This window comes from Prosopis cineraria, unplaced genomic scaffold, assembly GCF_029017545.1.
Source record: "Prosopis cineraria cultivar Desert tree isolate PC_DT_omini unplaced genomic scaffold, ASM2901754v1 PC10, whole genome shotgun sequence".
NCBI classification, from domain to species: domain Eukaryota; kingdom Viridiplantae; phylum Streptophyta; class Magnoliopsida; order Fabales; family Fabaceae; genus Prosopis; species Prosopis cineraria.
The window spans coordinates 13,285,161-13,309,703 of NW_026555341.1; the positions used below are offsets into that span (position 1 = coordinate 13,285,161).

At 28.0% G+C, this 24,543-nt stretch overlaps 1 protein-coding gene and 1 long non-coding RNA gene across 2 annotated transcripts; both read left to right on the forward strand.

The window, feature by feature from the left end:
* Positions 1 to 4,482: 4,482 nt before the first annotated feature.
* LOC129284611 (uncharacterized) lies at positions 4,483 to 7,207 on the forward strand. Its single transcript, XR_008586891.1, has 3 exons — positions 4,483 to 4,633; positions 4,752 to 4,899; positions 6,951 to 7,207. It is a non-coding gene; the product is annotated as an uncharacterized LOC129284611 (long non-coding RNA).
* Positions 7,208 to 14,914: 7,707 nt separating this feature from the next.
* LOC129321715 (WAT1-related protein At3g28050-like) lies at positions 14,915 to 21,540 on the forward strand. Its single transcript, XM_054967603.1, has 7 exons — positions 14,915 to 15,240; positions 15,542 to 15,607; positions 15,728 to 15,841; positions 19,568 to 19,805; positions 20,587 to 20,745; positions 20,882 to 21,033; positions 21,224 to 21,540. The coding sequence occupies exons 1-7, from the start codon at positions 15,068 to 15,070 to the stop codon at positions 21,372 to 21,374; spliced, it is 1,053 nt and encodes a 350-aa protein (XP_054823578.1). The 5' UTR covers positions 14,915 to 15,067; the 3' UTR covers positions 21,375 to 21,540.
* Positions 21,541 to 24,543: the final 3,003 nt, after the last annotated feature.

Consider the following 24,543-nt stretch of genomic DNA (forward strand, 5'->3'; position numbering starts at 1 on the left):
TCCAAATCTATCAACTCATGATGGCTCTAACATAATCGATCGGGTCTTTGGGTTCCCACAGCTCTCGCCCCAACAAAAAAACCAAGGTTTTAGGCTTGCATAGTTGATTATAGAACATATTCAAGCTGGCTGGCATAAAATGGTTTAATCATTCATAATTTTCTTTTATCATTTTTTCAATAAGTAAAGCACAACAAAGTTTTTTTTTTCCACAACTTCAATTCCAGAATTCACCACTTTGGTTAATAAATGATTAAAGTAATTTAGGCATTTATAATTTTCTCTCACCATTTTCTTCATTCAACAAAGTATAATAAAGTTTTTTTTCCACAACTTTAGTTATGAAAATCGCAAATTTGGTTCAGTAAATTTCTAAAATTATTTATACTATGCTTGGCGCACAAGGAAAAATAGGAAAGAGAGAAAATGAAAAGAAGAAAAAAGTGAAGGAATACAATTTTCTCTTATTATGCTTGGCTAAGCAAGAGAAAACAAAGAGGAGAGAAAAGTTATTAATTTTATATGGGACAATCATAATCTATTATTATAAAAATATTTATATACAGTAAAAAATATTTTAACAATTATATATAATAATTCTATTATGTACTATTGTTGAATAAAATATAATTACAAATCATTTCATCCAATATTGACAAAAATTATTTTATGTAATTTATAATTTTATTATTAAATTATTAAATATATAATAATCTACTGTAACACACCAAAATTTTTTTTTAAAAATATTTAACTCAACCATAGTTGAGTTACAGCCACCCAACACATTTTTATATCAATAATTTCAATATAAATATTTTATAATTGGCTTCAACTCACACACTATAAACATTTCAGATAATTTTTTACCTCCACATGCCATTAGGCTAAATCACATTTGTCCATCCTTATACTCCCAACAAGTAAACTAAATCACATTATCCATCCTTATACTCCCAACAAGTAAATAAGCAATTTAGTCAATTTTCAACACAAGCCAATTATTTGGCCTTATAATCATGCCATTTTAACCAATCCAAAGTAAACTAAATATTAAATTACAGTCATCCAAATTGTACCAAAAATAGAAATATTTTAAAAGGCATGATTACATTTATATATTCATATAATTGACAATAAACAAAAAGCCCTAATATTGGCAATATAACACATTATTAAATCATAAATTAAATACCCAAAAGAGACAGTGAATCTATACCACTAAGCCTCTAGGACTCCTCCACATGTCACTCGTGGCTCTTCTCCTGAAAATTGTTAACCACATAATGAGACTTAAAGTTTCAGTAACCAAAGCCAATTTATGATAGTGTATACAAACAGTTAAGTGTGTGCTTACTAAGTGAGAATTAAAAATAATATAATTCCAACAAATATAAGAAATCTTACAATACACACAAACAACCATCCTTATATCCCTCCATTAACCTCGAGCCGTAGCCCTCACTCGGTGCTAAATTACCCGGCCAAAGGTAGATTAGCCCGAGCCCTTACAAGCCACCTATTGAGCTCCAATAGGGGCATACCACGTGGCACATAAATACAACAACAATAGCAAGTCTCCCAACACCTCCCACAATAATCAAATAATTCATAATAATATTGCACAATTATATAACATTCAAAATTTATAATTTTCTCAATAATCACCCAATTAACATGAAGTAACACTAATCACAAATTAAAAGCATGGTTACCTTGTGACTTTTTAATAAATTATTCCTTAAAATTTCTCTCTTACCACAATCTTCACCAGTAATACAATCTACAAATAACATATTATTTATAAATATTAGTTTCAATTTTTGAAACTAATAAAATAATTATAATCATAGAATTAAAAATATAACATAATTCCTAATCTCAATCTTAATACAAATCTAGAGTAAGACTATTAAGTAAAATTTTTAACTCCTCTTTTAATTATCAATAAACATTAATAATCTAAAAATCAACTTCTAAACTAATTTTTATTATCAAAATTTTCTTTTTATTTCTTAAATTCGTACCTAAAATATCTAAAAATTAAAAATTGAGTCTCTAGCTTAGAATCATAATCCTATAGCCATAATAATTCATTTCTCATCCCAAATAATCATCTAAACCTCAATAAATCAACATATATTTTCAGATCTAGTTTAGAATTTGATCCATAAGCCACAAATTCAAAGATCATCAACAAATTTATATTCTAGAACATTTATTATACTACTGACAACCTAAAAAATCATATTTATTCAACATAAATTCATCCCTCTTTCAGATCTTAAATTTTCTACCACTACAAACTCAGAAATCAAAAAAGAAGGATGACTAAGAAAAATTTTTAGAACACTTATTTAGTCTTAAAAAGCTTAAAATCACACCCTAAATATCCTATTAAAAACTCTTACCTTAAAAATTAGATATTTCGCACTGGCGACTCGCGTTCTCTCTGCCTCAGCACGCACGAAGGAATGAATGAAGAAACGAAGGAACATGTGAGTTTTTATAAAAATTCAGTGGGTCTTACACATTTTTTTATTATTTCTTCTTTCTCTCTCTCCTTTTTTTTATTATTATATACATAATGATTGTTGTGCGGCGGCCGAAAGCAATTTTGTTCTTCTTCTTCTTCCCCCCTTTTTTTAATACCTTTTTCCTTTTTTTATTATAATAATAATTTAATAATATTTTTTTATTTTTTTAATTATTTTTTATTTTTTTTAGAATTATATCCTAAGTTAGATTTAATAATCATCTCTTACTAATTTTCTTACCTCTAAATATTATTTTTTTAAATTTCTATTAACCCAAATTAACTATTAAAATTTAAATTGGGATGTTATGCTTACAATTTTGAAACTACAACCAAATACATGAAACTTAACTGAAAATTTAGAATTAACACTTTTTAATTAATCTAAAAAAAAATATACTATTTTTTAACAAAGTTCATGATTAAAATAAACTAAACTATGAATATAAAATTTAGAAATTAGTGGGTAAATTTTAAAATAAAATTTTCTCTCCAAATTTATCTATATTTAAAGAGAAAAATTGGAGGTAAAAAATATGGATCCTACTATTATTTTTTTCATACTTTTCTCTCCCCTTAACTTTTCTCTTTTACCAAGCATAACAGATTTACAACTTTATTCCTCACACCATTTTTCTTCATTTTTTAAATTAAGGAGTATCTTTGTTATTTCATTAAAAACTTTAATGACAATTAGGTCCTTGAGAACTTATAAAGAATCATCACATTTTTCAAGATCAAATTATCATTTTTTTATTTTGGAGGGATTTATTTATCATTCTCCCAAAATATTATTATACTCATGAATTTCCATAAAAATTGTGAACTCAGATATCTTAACTAAATTAAATCCTATGCGTTTCACGGATTTATAATTTTAAAAATAATCAAATAAATATCTTAACAACTCATTGAAAAAGGTTATTGTATTTGAAATGATCTTTTGAAAATATAAATGAGTTAAGAAATTATTCTCAAACAACATTTCATTGTGCATTGATAAAACGATGACTTAAGTATTATTAAAAAAATTAACAATATATAATTTTATTACTTATATATTTGATATTTTATTAATTAAATATATTTATTTCACTTGGCATGCAGAGGGTTCGTATAATTTTATTAATTAAATATATTCAAATTCAGGATAGGTTAAGGGCTTCTCGCCCTGTGGAGCTTCGCTGAACTATTTTTGTTTGTTAACAAAGTCAAACGGATTGACAAATCATAACTCATAGCTTTTGAAAGCTTCCAATCAAGATTTTTAAACATAACTGAGATTCAAACCTCAAGTTTAGGTATAACTTCAACCATTCTCAAACACAAAATCCTAAACAAGAACAAGCAGAAAAGAAGAGAAGAAAGGTGGAAAAAAAAAATCATCATTGCTTCAAAAATTTGGAGCAAAGCCAAGTATCTGAAACTTGAGTCATGATTTAAGTTTTGAAAAATTAATCTGTAAGCCGTTATTGTTTCTCTCAATTTTAAATTAGTTTCTTGTAATTTATTTTATTTTAATGGATTAAAGGGTATTTTCCTTCTAAACTATTTCTCATGAGTATTTGGTATTTTAAATTTATATGTGGTGTAATTTTTTCTTTTGATATTTTAAAATAATGTATTTGTAATGACCTAAAGTTTTAGGTAAATAATAAATTTAAATTTATTTAAGGCATTCAAACATATGGTAATGATCCAAAAATTTAATTAAAATTGAAAATGATGGTAATTTATTTTAATGATATTTTATATATTTTGGGGATAATTTTACTGAAAGCAAATGTTGGTCTAGTGAAATTTAAGCCAATCTATCACCTGATGCGTCCTGAGTTCGAATCCTGCTGTCATAAAAGGGCAGTTTTATTTTTGTTTTAACCTCCTAAAATTACAGTTATGCCCTCCGTGCTGTCAGATTTTTCCTCTCTCTTTACCCTTCTCTGATCCATCGAACTTGCTAGAGGCAGAGAGAGAAGTTCTGGCATCGGACCTAAAATGCCTCTGCCATTTCCGTCATCTTCCTTCTTCCTCCACTGATCTCAATGTCGCTGGCGCCATGGGTGTTTGGAGAGCTGTGTCTGCTGTTGCTCTGTCAAGGTCAATATTTCTTTGTCTTCCTTTGCTTCTCATATTCGAAGTCTCTTCTGCCCTTTTCGTCTGTGTAGCTGCATAGATGCGTTGGGATTGATTTCTTCCTATTCCCTTGTTTCATCAGCGTCGGTCTACTTGATTCTTCCCTGTGAACACCGTCGATCACTTCTCCCCTGTTTTTGGCGTTGATGCGTGCTCATGTGACTGGAAAAAAAAACAGAGAGAAGAAAAACTTCGACCTTCTCCCTCTTCAGGTGTCATAGGCTCTGTTGGTGAGTGAACCTCACTTTTTTCTTCTAATCTCTCGCCTGGTTATGTTTGTGTGTGATTGGGTTGAATTGCTGAAATTTGAAATTTTATGTATCCTATTTAAAAGTGCTGATTATGTATGAAGATGGTGGAATGATATTCCTTTCTAAAATGGGATTGATAATTTTTAAGATATGAATTTGGGAATAATAGGAAATCTATATAGATGTTGGAAGAGTTTTGGGAAAGAGATTTAAAAGTAAGGGATAGTTTGCATGGTTTAATTCTTAATGCGCACAAGGTGCTTGGAAAAATGTTTGATAATGTTGAACAAGTTGTAATAGAAGTGGTCTACTTTCTATAAGAAGTTTGATTTTATAGTTACATATTTGATGTTACACGGTATTTGTCAAATTGCTTGTAAGAATTGAAATGGAGAAATCAAGCAGTCATTGTATCAGAGAACTAAGATTTGAATTAGTTTGTTAAATTTTTATATTGAAATTTAAGATGGTAGTGATATTGGTTGTATATATATATATATATATTATTTGATGAAAATTATTGAGAAGAGATTTGAAGAGAAAGGAGCTTTGTAATATAAATGAACCTTAACACACATAAAATGTTGCCCAATTATGTAAAAGAGGAATTGATTGGGATGGAGCAATTGAGTATATTCACTATATTAATGACTGGGATTTAGATTTAAGTTGTTCGATTTCTATGTTGAAAATTTAGAAGGGTTAAGTTATTTTTTTCTTTTTCTTTTTCCTTTAAAAAGTTTGTCGTCGTATACTTTTGAATGGAAAAGTATCTATTGTGTAGTTGAAATGCAACCTCAAATGATTTAAGTAGTTTGGGTTGATGAATATATGTTGGCAATATATATAGAGTAGAGTCGTTATTAAGAAAGTTGTTTGTTCCTCTTATCTAGGCAATAATGTAGCTAAAAAGACTATTGAGATGTGATTAGATGGAACAAAACGTTATTTTGAGAGCTTATCAGGTAAGTGGATAACGTCCCAATCAATTTATATATTTGAAAATTTTCTTTTATCAACTATTATTTTCAATAATTTACCGTCATTAATACATGCCACTCTAGCATTGAGTAATATTGTTGATTAAATTTCTTTAGCTCTTGAAGTTATCATGATTTATACTTATAAGATTGGCAGAAATGCTTTTATAAATTCTAGTGTTCTTTTATTCAATAAAGACAATCATTGAAATGGTGGATGTTGTTATAGAACATTAGTTGTGAATCTTCATACTTTAAAGGATTGATATTTTAAACAGTTCATGCGAGTTTGATATTGAGAAGAGAAAAGTTTATTTTGAAAGTGATGATTTTCTCGCATGTTTGAAAAATGAATTTTAAAGAGACTTTATACAAAACACTGGTTGCTAACAGCAGTTCCGTTAGCCTTTAGCGCGCCATGGTACACCTAGCTAGCAGGGTATGTATAGGAAGTGCTAGCCCTGTGTGATGGCCAACGCACGTGGAACGGAGGGATGGTTATTCGTGAGCATCGTACTCACGTTTGTTTCGTCGCTTTAAGCCGCGTTTGGTTAGCATTACCCTCGTGGATTGTGTGTCCACATTTGTTTCGTAGCTTTGGCTGCGTTTGGTTACTTACCCTCGTGGATTATGTGTCTACGTTTTTTTCATGGCGTAAGTCGCGTTTGGTTATTTATCCTCGTGGACTGTGTCCATATTTGTGAATTGTTCTGATAAATCTCCAGAAATGTGAATTTGTAATTAATTGATGATTTCACACTCTAATATTTGTATTTTTTTCTTTCTTTGTAGCAAATGATATTATTTTTAATTATGTATTTATTTAATTATTTTGACATGTCAAGATCAAGTATTAAGTTGCTTTATTGCTGTAGATTTAAAGTTCTTTAATATTGAAGTTATATAGAACTTTTATTCCTTGCTTACAAATTTGAGTACTTTGAATTTCTTTCTCTTTAATTTATGTAACTATTATATTTTGTTCATTTTAATTGTGGAAAATTTAATGGTTGGGACGTTATTCACTGGAAATTATTATTTTGGTCTCAGATATGTTAATTGATGCTGTGACTTTCGCTGGTCCTTACGGGGCTGTTGTATTCAATTGAAACGAAGAATGGTAGATCAAATCAATTTTAATGTGCATTTAAATTTATGCATTATATTTTGTAACTTCTTGTGTCAGGTGCTCTATATAAGCTGTAGTTAGGGTCCTCATCCTTATTGATTGTTTTTGTTATCTGCTGGTGAGAGCAGAGTTCCTTGTTACTGTTGTTGTTTTGTAAAATGATTGTCGATTTGTTTTTGGGGGAATTTATTGAGAGGGGACGTTTTGTTGAATTTTTTTTTAAAAAAAAGTCTAGAAATCTTTTATAAAAAAATAAAATAAAAAAAATAATATCGCGATAAATCCCAACCCTATGTCATTTGAACTAAAATATAAAATTAGAGTTTCTTTGATCGAGGTTTAAGAGATGTATGTTTGTATATATATCCCATGTCGGTCATGTTTAAATTTTCAAGGCATGACAGTATTGGACACCTTCCATTATAATCTTGAAATTTTAAAAATGAAATTCATGCTAATCATTTCCCTCAATATTTTATTCCTCATGTCAATGTTTTAAAAACCAGACCAGATAATGAAATAAAAATATCAATGGGTCACAAGTCTCATAGTTTAATCAGTTAGACTAGTGGTTAAATTAGTTACATAATAATTAATAAATAATATTTATATACATATATATTAAAAAATAGGTCAAAGTGGTTGAACTGCTCCGAGTTTTAGATTTTTGCTCTTAATTTTCAAGAACTGCTTGGGTCAAAATAGGCTAACCTGGGTCAATTATCATAATGGACCAAATAGTTGAACCAAATCATTTTTTTTTTTTTTGAGTAATGGTGTGACCATTCTGCACATCTGGGTTTAAAATTAATTCCTCACGTTGAGAGGATTTCTTCACATTAATTTGTATATATCATCTTATATTTTTTTTCTCTTCACTTACTTCTCTTTAATTTTGAATTTCGTGATTTTTCTTGCATCTTCTTATTTTTCTACAATCCTAACAATGCAAGAAACGAAGTGGATTGAAAGTTGAAAGTTGCAAACATTGAAAAGGGAGAGAAGTTGTCGAGAAAGTAAAAGGAAATGGAAGAAAAGGAAGCCAACCTAGCTAACAAGAAAAATAGTTCAATTGTGCACCCAGAAGCCATAATTGTAAGCCTATTTACTACATTTTTTTTAAAAAAATAAAGTTAATCAATGATGATTAGGTTTTATAAAAAAATTAATTCTTTATAATATATAAACTAACATTGAAATGTCTATTAAAAAATGTGTTTATATTTAATATTTAACTGTATTTTAAATAGAATTATTTTAATAAAAAAATATTTATGAATAATAAAAAATTGAAGTTCATCCAAACCCCAATAGCCTAGCAACCCTATAATCATGCTTTGTGGTAGGGCTTGAGTTTAATCCAACTGGCCTACTCGAAAAAAAAAAAAAAAAAGCAGATACATGATTTGACCCGTTTATTATTATGTCGAGTTTCTAAAGTTAAGCCTTATCTAAAGTGTTACTTTTTAACTGCGTGTTCATAAAAGGCTAGGAAAAAAAGAAAGAAAAAGGCATGTACTGCACACTTCAGGAAAGGTCAATGATTTGAAAATCTTGTTGAAGGCAAGTAACGTGAAATTCTAAACACCAATTTAACGAGTTTTCATATAGCAACAAATTCTTGATTGATTACACATAGCCGCATTGATTATAAATATAATTAATATATAAAATATTTTTAACTAAAACTTATATTTCAATAAAAATTTATTATTTAATTGAAAGTACATGAAATCACAATATTTTTTGGCTTTATTCACAATAATATTACAATTAATATCATTACATGACAGTTAATAGAGCACACAATTAAGGTTTCCTCTATTTTTCAAGATAACAGAAAAATTATTTAATTAATTAAAAATATCATAACACCTTCTATATTTAAAAATAAAATAAATTTTTAAATAATATCTTATATATAAGGATGAAGTAAGTACCTTTTAAGAAAAATGTTACGACTATAATAAAAACAATGTGTGGATATTTTGTCTTAAAAGTTGTAAAAGTATGCTTATAATTTCTTACAGGTTTATAAAATTTTCATGTTAATAATTGTTCCCATGTCGCTTGATTTTACATGACGGGCTATACTTGATTTTTCTCCTGAAACAAATTATCTAATATTGGATAATAACCATATTTAAAAATTAGATCTTACAAATTGTGCTTAGGGCTAGCTGCTGCATTGTTTATAATTTTATAAACAATATACTTTTCTTAGTTCACAATATAGGAGCTTTTTTTTTATTGCAAAATCGCTGGGTAGTCAATTCTTTTGAATTATATAAATGATAATTTAATCCTTCGAAATGTCATAATACTAATAAAATTTTTAGGTAAAATGATCTTTTTAAAAAAAAAATTATTGATAAAGAGGTCCTTAGGGACTTCATTGATATTATGACATTTTTAAAAATTAAATTTTTATTTATATAATTAAAAAAATTATTGCCATTTTTCCTTATAAGAACCTCTCGGATTTCTCTCCAGCATTTATTTATTTATTTAAAGGACTATAGATATGGATATGACATATATTTATCAACCATGCCCAGTACAATCTGAAATCTCCTAGCAAAATTTGGGTATAAATTGAAATAAAATTATTAAATAAAATGATTAAAATATCCTTCCTTCAATATGTTGCAGCTAATTCTTGTGAACCACACTTTAAGAAAACTTGCTAATTCATTAACTTCACTTATTCATTTCTTTATATTACTTACTAACCTCGTAACTTTATTTATAAAGTCCATGTGATGAGTTAAAGTCATTACTCATTAAGATTTTATCACAACTCATAAACTAACCTACATTACTTATTAAAAGCTTTGCTTATTAATCCTCTTGTATAACTTGTTATGTCCAGTATGTTAATTGCAGCTAACTTGGTATTAATCCTTAAGAAAACTTGTTAATTCATTAGATATACTTATTTAATATTTCTTTATGCTACTTGCTAACTCTATAACTTTACTTGTAAAATTTGTTACTTTGCATGTTAAACCGTTATTATAACTTGTAAAATCAACTAGTTACTTATTAAAAGCTTTACTTTACTTGTTAATTTCATTGTCCTACTTATTACATTTAGTATATTGTAGCTAACCTAATTATTAAGTCTTAAAAACACTTTTTAATTCCTTAATTTCACTTCTCCATTCTCTTACAATATAAGAGAATGGATAAAGTAAAGTTAAAAAATTAACCAATAAGAGAATGGATAAAGTAAAGTTAAAGAATTAACAAATCTTTTCAAAGATTAATTCACTATGGTTAGTTGCAATTGCAACGTACTGAAAAAAAAAAAAAGTGTTTTAGTCATTTTGTTTAAGAATTTTATTTCATTTATACAAGATTGTGCAGTGGAATTTCATATTGTGTTGGACATGATTTGTAAATATGTCACACTTGTAGTTCTTTGGTGAAATTATCCCTTTATTATTTTCTTCTCATGATACCTTTTGTTGCTCTCTGACTTTTTTTCTTCCATTGCATAAAGGGAGATTAATATGAGAAAATATTTTAATGAGCTTGAAGGGTAATGTTTAAATGGACAAAACGCATGTACTGAATCTCATGTATTTCATATGATTGTTTTCAATTTAATTAAAATATGTGAATTTTTTATACAACATTTATATGGTATAAACGATTCACATATGAGCCCCACATAATTACTTGTCTCTTTATTGACGTAACCATTATTAAAGTATCCTCCAATAATAAAGATATTCTTATTTTGTGATATGATTTAAATCAACTCCTTCAAATCTTTTAAAAAAAGATTTTTAACATGGGCTTCTGCCATACTTAAAATAGATGACTATTAATAATATTAACAGTATCATGTCCAATAATTATTCTTAAAAAAAATAATTACATTTTTAATTCTTTTAATGTCTATCACATTCTTTTTTCACTCCTTATCAATAATGATATCCACCTTCATTTCATGAGTTTACTTTTCTTGTGTACCCAAATTTGAAACTTGCAATTTCCTTAGCTTTTTCACCAATCCATTTAGTTTCCTAAAGGCACAAAATGTGTATTTTTTTATGAATTATAACTCCCACAACCTTCATAGATAATATATTTGCAAAACAAGGTCCCAACATTCCCAGTACCCAATATGATTTTGCTCATATGAACTAACTTCTTTAGTCATGTTTGTCCAAAATAATATGAGAACCATTACTCATTTAATAGTACATCCGGACGTCGATGCAACAACTCTAACTTACTTGTTACTGTATTTGAGCCATATAGTGCATTAGCACAAAAATGTTTATTTCCATATCTATATGAGGTTTGACAAAGTTTTACATTGATTATTAAGGGTTTAACATAGTCCTTCTTTTTTTATACAGGCTTGAGATTGGCAGAGATATTCATATTAAATCATGTTGTTACATTACCTAAACGTCATATAAAAAATTTCATAAATTAAATAGTATAACTCGTTGAAAAAATAGCAATCAATAATCATTGGCTAAAATTTATATCAATTAAGAATTAATTATTATCAAAACTTGAATAAATATTTGTTAATAAATAAGTCTGAATAAACTACTGTTAATTTATAATAAATTATTATTAAAATTTAAATAGATATTTATTAATAAAAGACTATCTCAAATTAATAAATATCTATTTAAATTTTAATAATAATTAATTTTTAATTGATATAAATTTTGATCAATAACCCTGAGAGGTGGCTGTCTTCCATGTTGCTCACTTTTCAAGTATGAGCAGGCTATGGAAAATGCTGTGTCTTCATTTTTGACCATACAAAATAGTGTATTTTAAAAGGAGAAAACTAAAAGTCAAGTACTTTATCTTCATTGGGTCCATTCTCTAATGAAATTTTGCTTGTGCTTTAATTTTTTCCAGTGTCAAAATTTGATTGGACCAGTGGACCAAACGGATATAAAGCACTTGATTTTACTTTGTTCTTTTAAATCTCTCTTGAGAACATATATCACAAGACCAAATCAAAGCTTGATTTTTGTTTTTTGTTTTTTGTAAGAAGCATTTGCCCAACTTTTTGGTGCGAGAAGCACCATTCTCTTCAACCAAAAATATATAAACATGGAATCACCGAGTAATTGAATTATTATAATTCTTAATTATTACAATCACCAATTATTTGAATCATATATCCCATGGCTACAGTACCTTCATCGTCATTTTTATTTTAAATTTCTTTTACTGGTTTTTGACCCGTTCAATGCACGGATATGTTGAATCATAGGCAGGGACAGATCCACGTTTGCTATGGTGGAGGTAATTGCCCTCACAACCCAAGAAAAATTTACTTAAAATGACTTAGGTTATATTTTTATTGTCCCCTCAACAAAATTTTAATTGCCCCTCTCATTTTAAAAGAATTTTATTTATTTTCTTATAAAATTTTACTTATCCCATTAGAAAATTTATTATCTAAAACTATAATATATATATATATAACCTTAAATAGTAATAGTTTTATGATGGAAAAGTAATAGTCAGAAAAAATTGTTTATGAAAAAAATTTTGTGAAAACAATTCTCAAACATGTAATTTATTTGGAGGAAAAATAATGATAAGAAATGAAGAGGTTTTTGTGTGCAAAATTCTCTACCATACAAAAGAGGTATACTCCCACAACTAAAAAATGCATATAGGTGTTGGAAGTTAAAAAATATAAGATATTTTTAGTGTTTTAATGTGTAATTAATGTGTTTTTAAAAAAGTGCTCCTAATAAATAGATTATTTTATATTTATTTTAAAGTAAAATATCTTATTAAATAGTTAATTTGAAGACAACTAATTAGTTTATTGAGATGAGATTTAGTTAAAAAAATTACATTTTTAAGTAAGGGAATATAAATTTTATTTAATGAAATTAAAAAACATGATGCTATATATAAAGAGAGTTTTTTATGTTATTCTAATTCTATCTTTATGTGTTGTTTTAAATATTTAATTTTATTAACTTATATAAAAAATATAATTATATATAATTATTTTTCATAGAAATATAAATATTTATTTTAAATATAAATTATGCCCCCATTGATTTGTTTTTTGGGTCCGTCACTAATCATAGGATAGATATGTTGAAAATCAAGAATCAATAATGTGGGCCAAGTTCAACAGGCCAGCTCAAACCCCGATCCAAATAAACTCAACTGTTAGAATTTTCAGCTCTATATGTTTATAAAGTTTATAATTTTAGTCAAGCCCAATTGACCAATCCGAACCCAATCAAAAAAAATTAGGGTCGAGTTTGATTATATGAGTTTTTTTAAGAAGATATAATACTTTAAGTCGTATTTAAATTGAACCTAACTCGAATAAGTTTGACTCGCTTGAACTACTGACTTTAATATAAAATAACAAAAGTACATTAATGCAAGAAAAGAAAATAATTCTTACTTATTATTTGTGATATGATTAGGGTTAAATTATCACGAAACACGTGCAAATATAGCTTAAAAAATAGTGACCGAACATGCACAAATTTGCGCAAGTCGTTGATATAATATTCTTTTGCTTTTTGCTATTGATTCTTACTTTTGAAAGCCACACACCAGGTCCCCCACTCTAATTTTTATTTTAATATTTTTTAATTTCTTTGTTACTCTCTCTTTTCTTTTGGGTCAGAGTATTTCCTTTCTTTTTAGGCTTTATTTAAATCTAATTTAATTATGATCTTAGTTGCGTTTACATTTCAATTGGTTGTATAGTCTATAAATTTTTTACTTTGTTTGGAAAAATAAAATAATTTTCTTCTTTTGTTGATCGGTGCTTTATTCAATCCTTCGTTATTCAATATTTTGCTCCTTCATTATAATTTCAATTTTTAAGGGATTTTAAGTTAAATATTCTTATTTCTTCGTCCTTCCATATAATTCTCCCAAATACTTTCTCAAGGTAAAATTCAAATTTTAAATTATTTATTTTTTTAAAAAAATGTTAGTGCATAAATTTCTTTCAATATATCATTCATTTCTCCTCGTTCATGCAATTTGATTTGTATGTGTAGCAGATTCTTTTACATCTTGAATTGAAAGTGCACGCCAAAACAAATCAACGGAAGAAGAAAATAAAATCTCCAACTAGCTAGGAAGAATTACGCCTAAAGTCGAAAATAATAAATTATTGTTGGTAAAATAAAATAATAAATTATTTATAAATATGGATTTAAAATTTTTAAAGTTATTCTACATGATTCCTGTTTTAAAATAAAAAAGATGTCTGAAATGCCCACTGGACAAATAATTTATATCATTTGGTACCAATACATAAGAAATTCGAAGACAGGGAGAATTTAATAATCATACATAAAAGAATTAGTACCTTGAAAATTTTCTATATATTTCTATGAAAATTTAGTGTTTCTCTTAGTGTTAAATCTCCTATATTTAACTATAATTTTTTTATATGTGACTACTAAATAAAGTAAATTATTTATCTTATAGACATCTCAATCATTATATCTATATATATATATATATATATATATTATTTTTGAAGGAACCCGGTCTTTCTCAATAATTGTAAAAATATAAAATCCTTATCTATAATACTTTCTTTGTTAAAAATATAATGCATTTTTTCATAGGTAAGATATTAAAAAATATAATATACTTTGGGTTTTGAAAAAAATTAATGAGGTTTTTTAAAAAATACTCTTAATTATAAATGAAGTTAATATAAATTTTTAATTGAGACAGCTTGATGTGATTTTTTAATTTTGAGTAATTCATTTTCGTTATTAAGCTTTAAGCATAACTCCCCCTTGTAACGAACCACGTGGCGGTGGCACTATCCGATATTGAAAATTCACAATGCATCGATTGCAACGTCCCCATTTTCTGTCCGACGCTGATAGCTTTTTCTTCAGAAATCTGGAGGTCTCAAAGATTCGTCTCGGCAATAAATTCATCATGTGGAGCCAAAGCGACACTAGTGCGGGTCACCACCACTCGCTAGCCAACGAATTTCTCTGCCCAGGAGACAAGAATCTGTCAATCATCGCACAGTGAAATGGCGAGCGTAGCGATAACAATGGCGATGGTGGCCTCGCAGTTCTTGGAAGTCGGCTTGAACACTCTGGTCAAGGCGGCCACCACCAATGGCATGAGCAAATTCGTGTTCGTTGTGTATTCCAACGCCTTAGCCCTCTGTTTTCTTCTTACTTCTACCTTCCTTTATCACAGGTTCCGACCAATTCCTTGACCTAACTGAGAAGCATGATGTGTGATTTTAAGCTGTGTTTTCCGATTAAGTACTCGAGTCCTCGTCTTCTTTTTTCTGTCGAATTTCAACGGCTTCCTATGGTTGTATTAGTTACTCGTGGTGGTAATCGACTTTTCTTATTCAAATTATTAAAACAAAAAGTTCTGTTGTATTTTGCACGAATGTTGAACATGTTTCAAATCCGATACAACACAGTTTAATTTCTTTCACAGCTTTTGCTTGACTGACTGTTTGCTTTTGTTGATTTAACGATTTCAACAGGAAGGTGGCTCCTCCTCCAATCTCAAGGTCAATTATCTGCAGAATCTTCCTGGTTAGCTTGCTCAGGTATATAAGTATTTGAAAAGTTTTTGGGGTCTGAAATGTTCTGAATCTGATATATACTAGCTAGGTGAGGGTTTACTGCGATATGAATGGGGAATTTGATTGTTTGCGTTGTTGTGGTAGCTGTGCAGTGCAGACACTGATGTATACTGGTATTCAATTAAGCTCTCCCACTTTGTCCTCGGCTATGCTGGATCTTCTTCCAGCTTTCACCTTCATCCTCGCCATTGTTTCCAGGTCTTTCTTCTTCACCTTCTGCTCTTGCTTTAACAAACTGAATCATCTATACTCCATCCCGTATTTATTACAGGGCACCCTAAAATTTTTTTGGCACGTAAACACACCTAAAATTATTTATTATCATTATTCAATTTTAATCTCATTATAAATTTAATTTTATGTCATCATGTAATGCGTAGCTCTTTTTTTTTAATTTTAATAAAGATAAAGTTGATTTTTTTAAGACATTTTTAATAAGGGTAAACTATTTTTAAAAATGTCTACTCTTAGCTTTCTTTATCCCTTATTTTTTTTTTCTTAGTTTCCCCTCTATCTGAACTAAGCTTTAATAAGTTAATAGTCATTTCTTAATTCTAATAAATAGTTAAAAGTGTTTTATAATATGAATGTATTCATTTGTGTGAAGAAAAATAGAATATACATGAATTAGGTGTCCCGCACATTTTAATTTATATGTCAAAAAAAAAAATTCTGTGTTTCCCAATGTAAAGCATTTTGGGAATTAAATAGATTTTTTAATGTTATTTTAACCTAAAACACTCTTAATAATTGATGATTCAGATAAGATATTAAGAAGGTAAATTGTAATTAATAAAAATATACAATATTTTTAGTATAAGGAATACAAATAATTTTTTAGTAGTGTGAATTAGTGTTTTTTTTTTTTTGTCAAAGTAGATGTTAATTAGTTGAAAGCATTTATAATATGAAAACAGAGGTGGTATTTTTCGTATTTTTAAATATTTTTTGTACAGGATTATATTGTTATTACTTTTACCTCTTGGAGTGGCACTGTGGGAGTGTTGAAAAATCAGTCTTAAAATTGAAAATTAGCATCCAAAGCCAGAAAGCTACTAATACGTGTAATGAAGAAAAACTAAAGTCAATACCCGTAGAAGTAGAAAACGAACTCCACTGAAAATGAATCAACTAACTAGTTACAAGATGATTTTATAATGTTCATCAAGTAGTTTGATGCTTGTTAAACATTTGTCAATTAGGGTCAAACTTGTAAGTTGACTTCTTTTAAGCCTAAGAATAGCTCGGGTTGAGCCGATTTGTTGGAGCAAAAAATGATAATCTGTTTAAGCTCAATAATAAAAAGGGCACTCTTTTATTGTTTTTTTAATTTTAATATAAAAAATATAAGATTAAATATCTAACTAAAAGAAATGGACACCCTAAACTCATTTTTCTTCCTTTATTCATTCATTAAGATATAATTGATAATGTTAGCCAATTTTAATTTTTATTGATATTAAATTTGATATTAATATTTAATATTAGACTTAAATGTTTAACTTTTTATATTTATTGTGGTGTAAATTAACTTAAATTTTCTTTTCTAAACTTAATTTTATGCATAATAATTTTTTTAAAATTATAAATATATTTTTTAAATTTTTTAAATTAAAAAAAATAGAGTTGAGGTTTTGAAAATTAACCCTTTAACATGAGAGATAGGGTTGAGCCTTGTAAAAACGAAGCTTAAAATATAGTTAGGCTTATGGTTCTTCGCATGTTTCACTCTTAAACGCAATTGTAAAAAGCTTATTATTTCATTTGCGTCAATTCGTGTATCGTCTGCCGTAAGACAGGTTGACACTTGAGTGGCTTGAATGAATCAATGAAACCCTGCTTTTGCCATTTGTAATGCTTGATGCATGATGCATATGCTCCCGTAAGAAAATGGTCAGCCAGTTGATCTTTGGGCGCTGGTGGCCCCCACTTAACATTTTCCTTGTGGAAATTGGACTTCGACGTGAATTGTCAATTAACATCACTTATTGCAATTGATTTGAGCCTCACCTCTAATCCACAGAATTATCTAGAATTATTGTTTCATGTGATTATGAACCGAAGAGACTGTAAGGAAAGTCTTCAATTTAAATGCGAGAAGTTAACATATCTCTAAGAAAAATAAATAAATAACACAAGAAATAAGATTGTGCATAATATTATTTATTCTCTTTTTTTTATTTCAAAACATTTCGAAATTTTAAAGAATGCAAATTTTGCAAAAAGATTATGTAACTTAGTGACATTTAATTCTTCTTTTTTTTTTTTAAGTACGAGATTCAGGTTCTTTCTTGCTTTGACTTTGTGCTGTGCATGTCACATTAATTTTGAAAAAAAATGCAAACCTATTAAGTTTCCTTTCTTTATCTTTTACTGAAGGTTCTTTATCTTTTAGTCTCTTTCTTTCTTTCGGGTTTGGCAATTGCCTTCGCTCTCTTGGTTTCACTTGAAGTGTCTCAAGCAAGATATCAAAAGCAGATCGGAACTTGAACTCAAATCGGTTATAATTAAAGTAATATATTTTAATTCAAATATACAAAAATATTTACATTTAATTATGAAATTCAGTAATATTCAAATAAAAAAACCTTAATTCTAAAGCAAATGAAAATTTCATTCATAAAATCTTATAATGTTTTATACAAATATTAATTATAAGTTTCTAATAATAATAAAATACAACATCATTAAAAATATTAATTAAGAGATTTAGATTTGATTTAGAGTTCAATATTTATAAGAGGAAAGGAAAAAAAGATAATAGTAATAATAAAAGTAACCCAAGACTAACCTGTCAAGTTGATTGAGTTAATCTTGGGTTACTGGTTCACAACCTCTCCAGTTTAGCTCATTAAAATTAGTTCAAAAAATAAAAAATATTTTTTAAAAGTCTTGAATATTCGAGCTTGTCCAAATAAGTCCAAAGCCCAAAAGCGTTCGAGTCAAGTTTAGTTATATGAATTTTTTAGATAAGATACTTTAAGCTTATTTGCATAATTTCGACTCGAATTGAGCTCGGGCTACCCAAATTGCTGGCTCTACCCTCAATACACACATAATTATATGGGAAAAATATCAATCAAGAACCTTTGAAAGAAATTTATATTAGTTAATGATTACTTATTGTCAAAATTTAAATGTATACTTATCAATTTGGGTTTGTCTTTTATTAACAAGTATTCATTCATACTTATTTTTTATTAAAGTTTTGATAATAAATGGTCTTTAACTAATATAAATTTTCTCCGACAGTCCTAGAGTGTTATTTTTCCAATTATATAAACATTGAGCTAGGCCGAACGAGTTGAGTAGAATGCATTGTTCAATAATAATCCATCCCAACGTTCAACTTTGGCCCAACCACATCCAAATTCCCTCTCTCTCTCTCTCTCTGTTGTATTTTTTAAGAACCAATAATTTAGATCAAACTGACCAAAGCAGTCTGAAGAAGTCCAAAAAATTTTAAAATTGGGCTTGAGAAATCAAAAAATTTTCTTTAGTTCAGGCCATAATTTTTTTTTTTTTACCTTGTTGGGATGGGCATATGCCATCGGGCAGCCGGGCCAGATAAACTATAGAAGTGCCATAATAGCATCTGTGACATCAAGTGCCTCTTCGGCTCTTTAAAAGAAGTGAGGTTGCTGGTTCAGCTGAATTTGTGTGAGTTCTCCTCCCTTATGAGAAAAGGTTGCATTGGGTTTGGCGTGTGTTTAATTGTCCCTCTCCCAAAGAAAATCTTTATCTTACTCTTTACTATTAGATATTAATGACAAATTCTGTTTACCAAAATACTTCAAATTATTCATGCATAAAAATCTGGGTCCTGGGACTTTTGATAGATTATAGAAACTAGAAGTGCCCTATATTCATCCGCAGAAGACAGGACTGGACAATCGGTGTGAACTCCATGATATGTGATTTCAGGATGGAAAATCTGGATTTGAAGTTACGAAGCAGTCAAGCTAAATCTATTGGAACAGTGGTCTCAATCACAGGAGCATTAATTGTGACCCTGTATAAGGGTCTTCCAATTACTCCCCAGCCCCTACAAGAGAAGCCACTGATGAGTTGGGTTTTGCTCTCTCAGAAATCAAATTGGCTATTGGGAGGCTTTCTCCTTTCAATTTCCAGCTTTTGTCTCTCTCTCTTAATTGTTGTCCAGGTATTAATTCAAACATATTCCTTCTCTGAGAAGATTCCATCTTCTAAAATTCTTAACGGTTAGATGAAACATATATATATATATATATATATATCAGTCTATCGGTCCTTGCATAAGTTATTTTTTTACAATAAATTAATGGTCTTTTTTACAAGTTACTTTGTATTAAAAAGATGAATCATTCATTTTTTTTCAATTATTTTACTACAATTTTCTATAAGTAGAATAAAAGTTTACATATGAATAGAAAATATTTTTAAAGATGATGTATTTAATAAGAGCGAATTGAAAAAAACGTCTTTTCTTTTTAAACAACATTAATAATTTAATTACTTCTCATGACTTCCGATGATAAAGTTAAAAATGATTTATACAAGGAGAATACTTGAAGAATCTCTCTAATATTTTGCTGCTGTAATTATAAATAGTAATTCAATTGAGTCAAAGGGTTTAATATTTCTTAAACAAGGTTCTGATTTTTAAAACTATTTGTATGGAAGAAACTGTACTAAGTGTAAGTAAACTAACCATATTATAGGACATGATAATACTTAAAATTTAAATTATTTCATAATGTCAAGTACTAAATAGTTACTACGAAAAATACACTGCGCACCACTGGAAGAAGTATCGAATCTTTTTTTTAATTTTTTTGGCCACGAAGAAGTATCGAATCTAATTTTATTAATGTAGCTCAATCTAGGTAGTTCAATTATAGTCTTTCTGAAACTATGATCGATTTTGTCCCTCGAAATTTTTCCATCTTCAAATACACATGCAGGTCTGGATTCTCAAGGACTACCCCGCAGAGTTAATGCTCACAACTATTTGTTGTGGTTTTGTGGTTGTTCTTTCTGCCATAATAGCTCTCATTGCAGAGGGAACTTCAAAAGCTTGGATCCTCAGACCTGATATGGAATTGGTAGCCATATTTTATTCAGTAAGTAGTACAAACTGCAGAAGAAATTAAACTACGTATTTCGATCGATCTGAACTGTAAATTTAATTTGGTGCAAACCTTAATTACACTTACTGGCATATAGTTTATATGGCAATTGATGATGGTTCATTTGCAGGCAATGTTTATGATATCAATCCGAAGTGTTGTGTTCGCATGGGCTACTCGAAAGAAGGGACCAATTTATGTGGCCATGTTTACCCCTTTAGGGATGGTCATTGCAATTGGCATGGGAGTCATTTTTCTGAGGGACACTCTTTATCTGGGAAGGTACACACAAAAACAAACTCTTAAGGCCCCTACTTGACACACGGTAAATATTTTTTATGAAAATGGAATTAATGGGATTATGGGAATGAAATGGAATGGAGATAAATATTATATTAAAGAAATATCTTGGTATGCGTGGGAACAGAAACATAATATCTAACACTGATCTGGAGTTTGATTTGTGGTGCAGCATAATAGGAACAGGTATAATAGGAATTGGATTTTACTCAGTGATGTGGGGGCTTGCTCAAGAGGACAACATGGTGAAGGAGAAGGAGAACAAGAACATGACATCTTCTACCACAACCCCTTTGCTACAGGATAAAAGCTTGCATGTATAGAAGAGAAACAAGCCATAGAGAATGTCAAGTATGTATAACAATATTATGTGTAAATCAGGCTCTATCACTTGTCACACATCTGTAAATTATATAAATCTTTTTTTTTATTTTGAAAAATTACTTACTCTTTAGAATAAAATAAAATAAAACACGCTGCATTTGTGAAGTAGTTGTATAAATAATAAATAATATATATTATCAAAAAAGGGTAATTAATGCACTTCAAAATTAATAATAACTATTTTATTTCAGGATAACCCATTTGATAAAAAGAGACAATGTTTATATCAAATTAAAATTAGACAGTGGTCTGTGGCCTTCATGTTTTTCGTATATTTTGAGGTGCATTGCTTTTTTTATATTTTATGAATAATGTGATCTTATTAATATACACTTCACATGATTGTAATTTGATTCAATTTTTTAATTTGATCCATGTAAGGTAAAAATTTATAATTGAATTCTTATAATTTACAAAATTTATAATTAACTTGAGAGTATTTTTATTTTTATTTTTATTTTTCTTGTTACTTTTTGTCCCTTCTAGTATCTGCCTATTCGAACTCCTACTTTGCTGTCAGAATAAAGCATGCTAGCCAGCAGACCACGCAAGTCTTCAAAGCGGTTTTTTGTTAACTTTTTTTATTAATAAACTTAAGTTGAAATATTATCTTATTATTAAAAAAAAAAAAATACTCTCAAAATGTAATAACTGTTAGGGAGCTATTTTAATTGTATGACAAAATATATTGATAAAAATATTATACTGAACTACATTTGTACTCTTTATTAAAAAATATTTGACCGTTTTAGCTATTTTAATTATTTTGTCTTCTCTAACTTTTTTTTCATATATTACACGCCCGTGTTTATTTTTCCCCTGAGCTTCTCTATGAAGATTGAAGGCTGTGTCCGGGATTTTTGTGGCTCTATGCAAAATATTTTTTTTAAGACTTATCCAAAATTATCCAACAGGTCTGATATAATGTAACGTATTAATCCTCGTGAAATTTATATAGCCTTTTAGTTTTAAAATCATTTACCAAAGTTTTACAGTCAAATAATTCTTAAATAATATGCTCAATTCATTCAATTTATATCATGTAAAATAATTGATACCAGATAGTAGCACTAAAATAGTTTTAATTTTGAAAAACTTTTCTAGACAACAGCAACAATAAAAAACAATATTATCCACGATATCCCATGTGCAATTGGAAAATAATACAATATTTTGATATAGTTTATGTTTTATAAGTGTATTAATTTTTCTTGTCGACAATTTTTTTATTTTCAATTCTAAAAAATAAATCAAGAAGATTATTAGTATAAAATGTTATGGAATACTTTAAAATTAAGTTTTAAAATTGATACAATATCACTTTAATTCATCTAAAATTCCAAAACATTAAGATTTAAGGCTCTCAAAATGAAAAGAATAAATATGTGATTTCATCACTATCATTTTCACCAAAAATCCAACGCCTTGTCACTTCTTGTCTCATATATTAAATCATGCTTGTTAAAAAGGTATACATATATACGTATAAAGCTGTAAAATGTTTTTTTTTTTTGTAGGCGTAAGGCAATGGCCTGAATATATGCCTTCCCGTGATCATGTTACTTACCATCTCATAGTTATTTTCATAAGTTTTTTTTACCTTACTTATCAAATAACATGTCCAAAATACTCTTTTTAATCTAAAATTTAAGACACTTTTAACTATATTTCACATATCAATAAAATTATTTATTTTCTTACTTTCATAAAAAAATAACATGTCTTTTCATTTTACCCCTTAATCTTTTATATTAAGAAGTGAGGAGAAGTTTTCAGTCTGATTATACTTTTCATAACCATATTAATTTTTTTGGCCAAAATACTCATATTAATTAATACAAATATAAATTAAAAAAATGATAAAATCCTAATTTTGTATTAAGTTTAATTAATAGGATATAGTACAATCTACCCCCAAAGAGAAATAAGGATTTAAGTTTGAATATTTTGATGGCAAAAGATTGAGAGAATTACACCTTAAGTTTTACATAAGAGAATTAACTACTGTAAAGTTTAATTGTTAATGTCCTTAATTCAGTTATTAATTGATCTTGTGAAAAATTAATTCCTTTTTATGAGACTTCAATGTAATTTTTTTTAAAAAAATTTGAAAATAATATCAATGAAGGACCCCAAAAGAATTTTATATTTACCAAAAATTCAGGATTGATTGGGTACTTTTTAAAATAATAATTTTACTTATTAATTTATTAATATTTACTTGATTGATAGAAATTCTTATAAGATATTATAACTTTTCTAAAGGATTATTGAAGCATTAAAGTCAATTATTAGTCGGAAAGTATAGAAAACAATGCATGATTTCTGACGACACAATACACGTCATCAACTGCCACAGGCTAATTAAAGTAATAAAACTATATCTTCTGGTGATGTGACTCTAAATGTGCGTCGAAGGCTCCAAGTAATTTTCCACACCCTTCATTGTGAGGGCATTACCTGTTATCTGTCATGTATCATGATTATTGATTTTAGTTGAGATTTTTTAAAAAATAAATAAATAAATAAGTATCACTTTTCTTTTTGAGATTCTTGATCATGTTCCCACAGTCATCGCCCGACATGCCACTATCTACAAACCTGGCTACAGTTGCTTTCTGAAGGACAGCAACTTCAATGGCTCGTTCCATAAGAATCAAAGCAATCACGGAATGAAATTTTTACGGCGTTGGCTGGTATATAATTATAGGATATTTTTTAAAAATTTATTTTATCTTTAAATATAAAACATGTTAAGATATTTTTTAAGTAATTAAATAATTTTTTTCTTGTCTTAAAAAAAAAAGAGATGTCAATTAATTATGTTAGCCATTACCACCATAATATTAATTAACATTATTAGAAGATAAAATTTAAAAATTATTGTAATTTAACGTAATTTCAACCAAATAATAATTTTTTATTAGTACATATATTCAGTTAAAAACATTTTATATATAAATATAGATGGAAGATTATTATTATTATTATTATTAACAAACAGCCTTATCGAGTTAAATATGATTGACTATACAAATTGAATAGTGTGATTGTATATATTAACAATCAAATCTTTGAATATATTATTAATCAAATTAATAATTTTAT

Coding starts and splice junctions, on each gene's coding strand:
- LOC129321715 (XM_054967603.1), top strand. CDS start 15,068: ATGGCGAGCGTAGCGATAACAATGGCGATGGTGGCCTCGCAGTTCTTG. Junction 15,842..19,567: donor ATCCTCGCCATTGTTTCCAG/GTCTTTCTTCTT, acceptor ATGTGATTTCAG/GATGGAAAATCTGGATTTGA. Junction 19,806..20,586: donor CTCTCTTAATTGTTGTCCAG/GTATTAATTCAA, acceptor ATACACATGCAG/GTCTGGATTCTCAAGGACTA.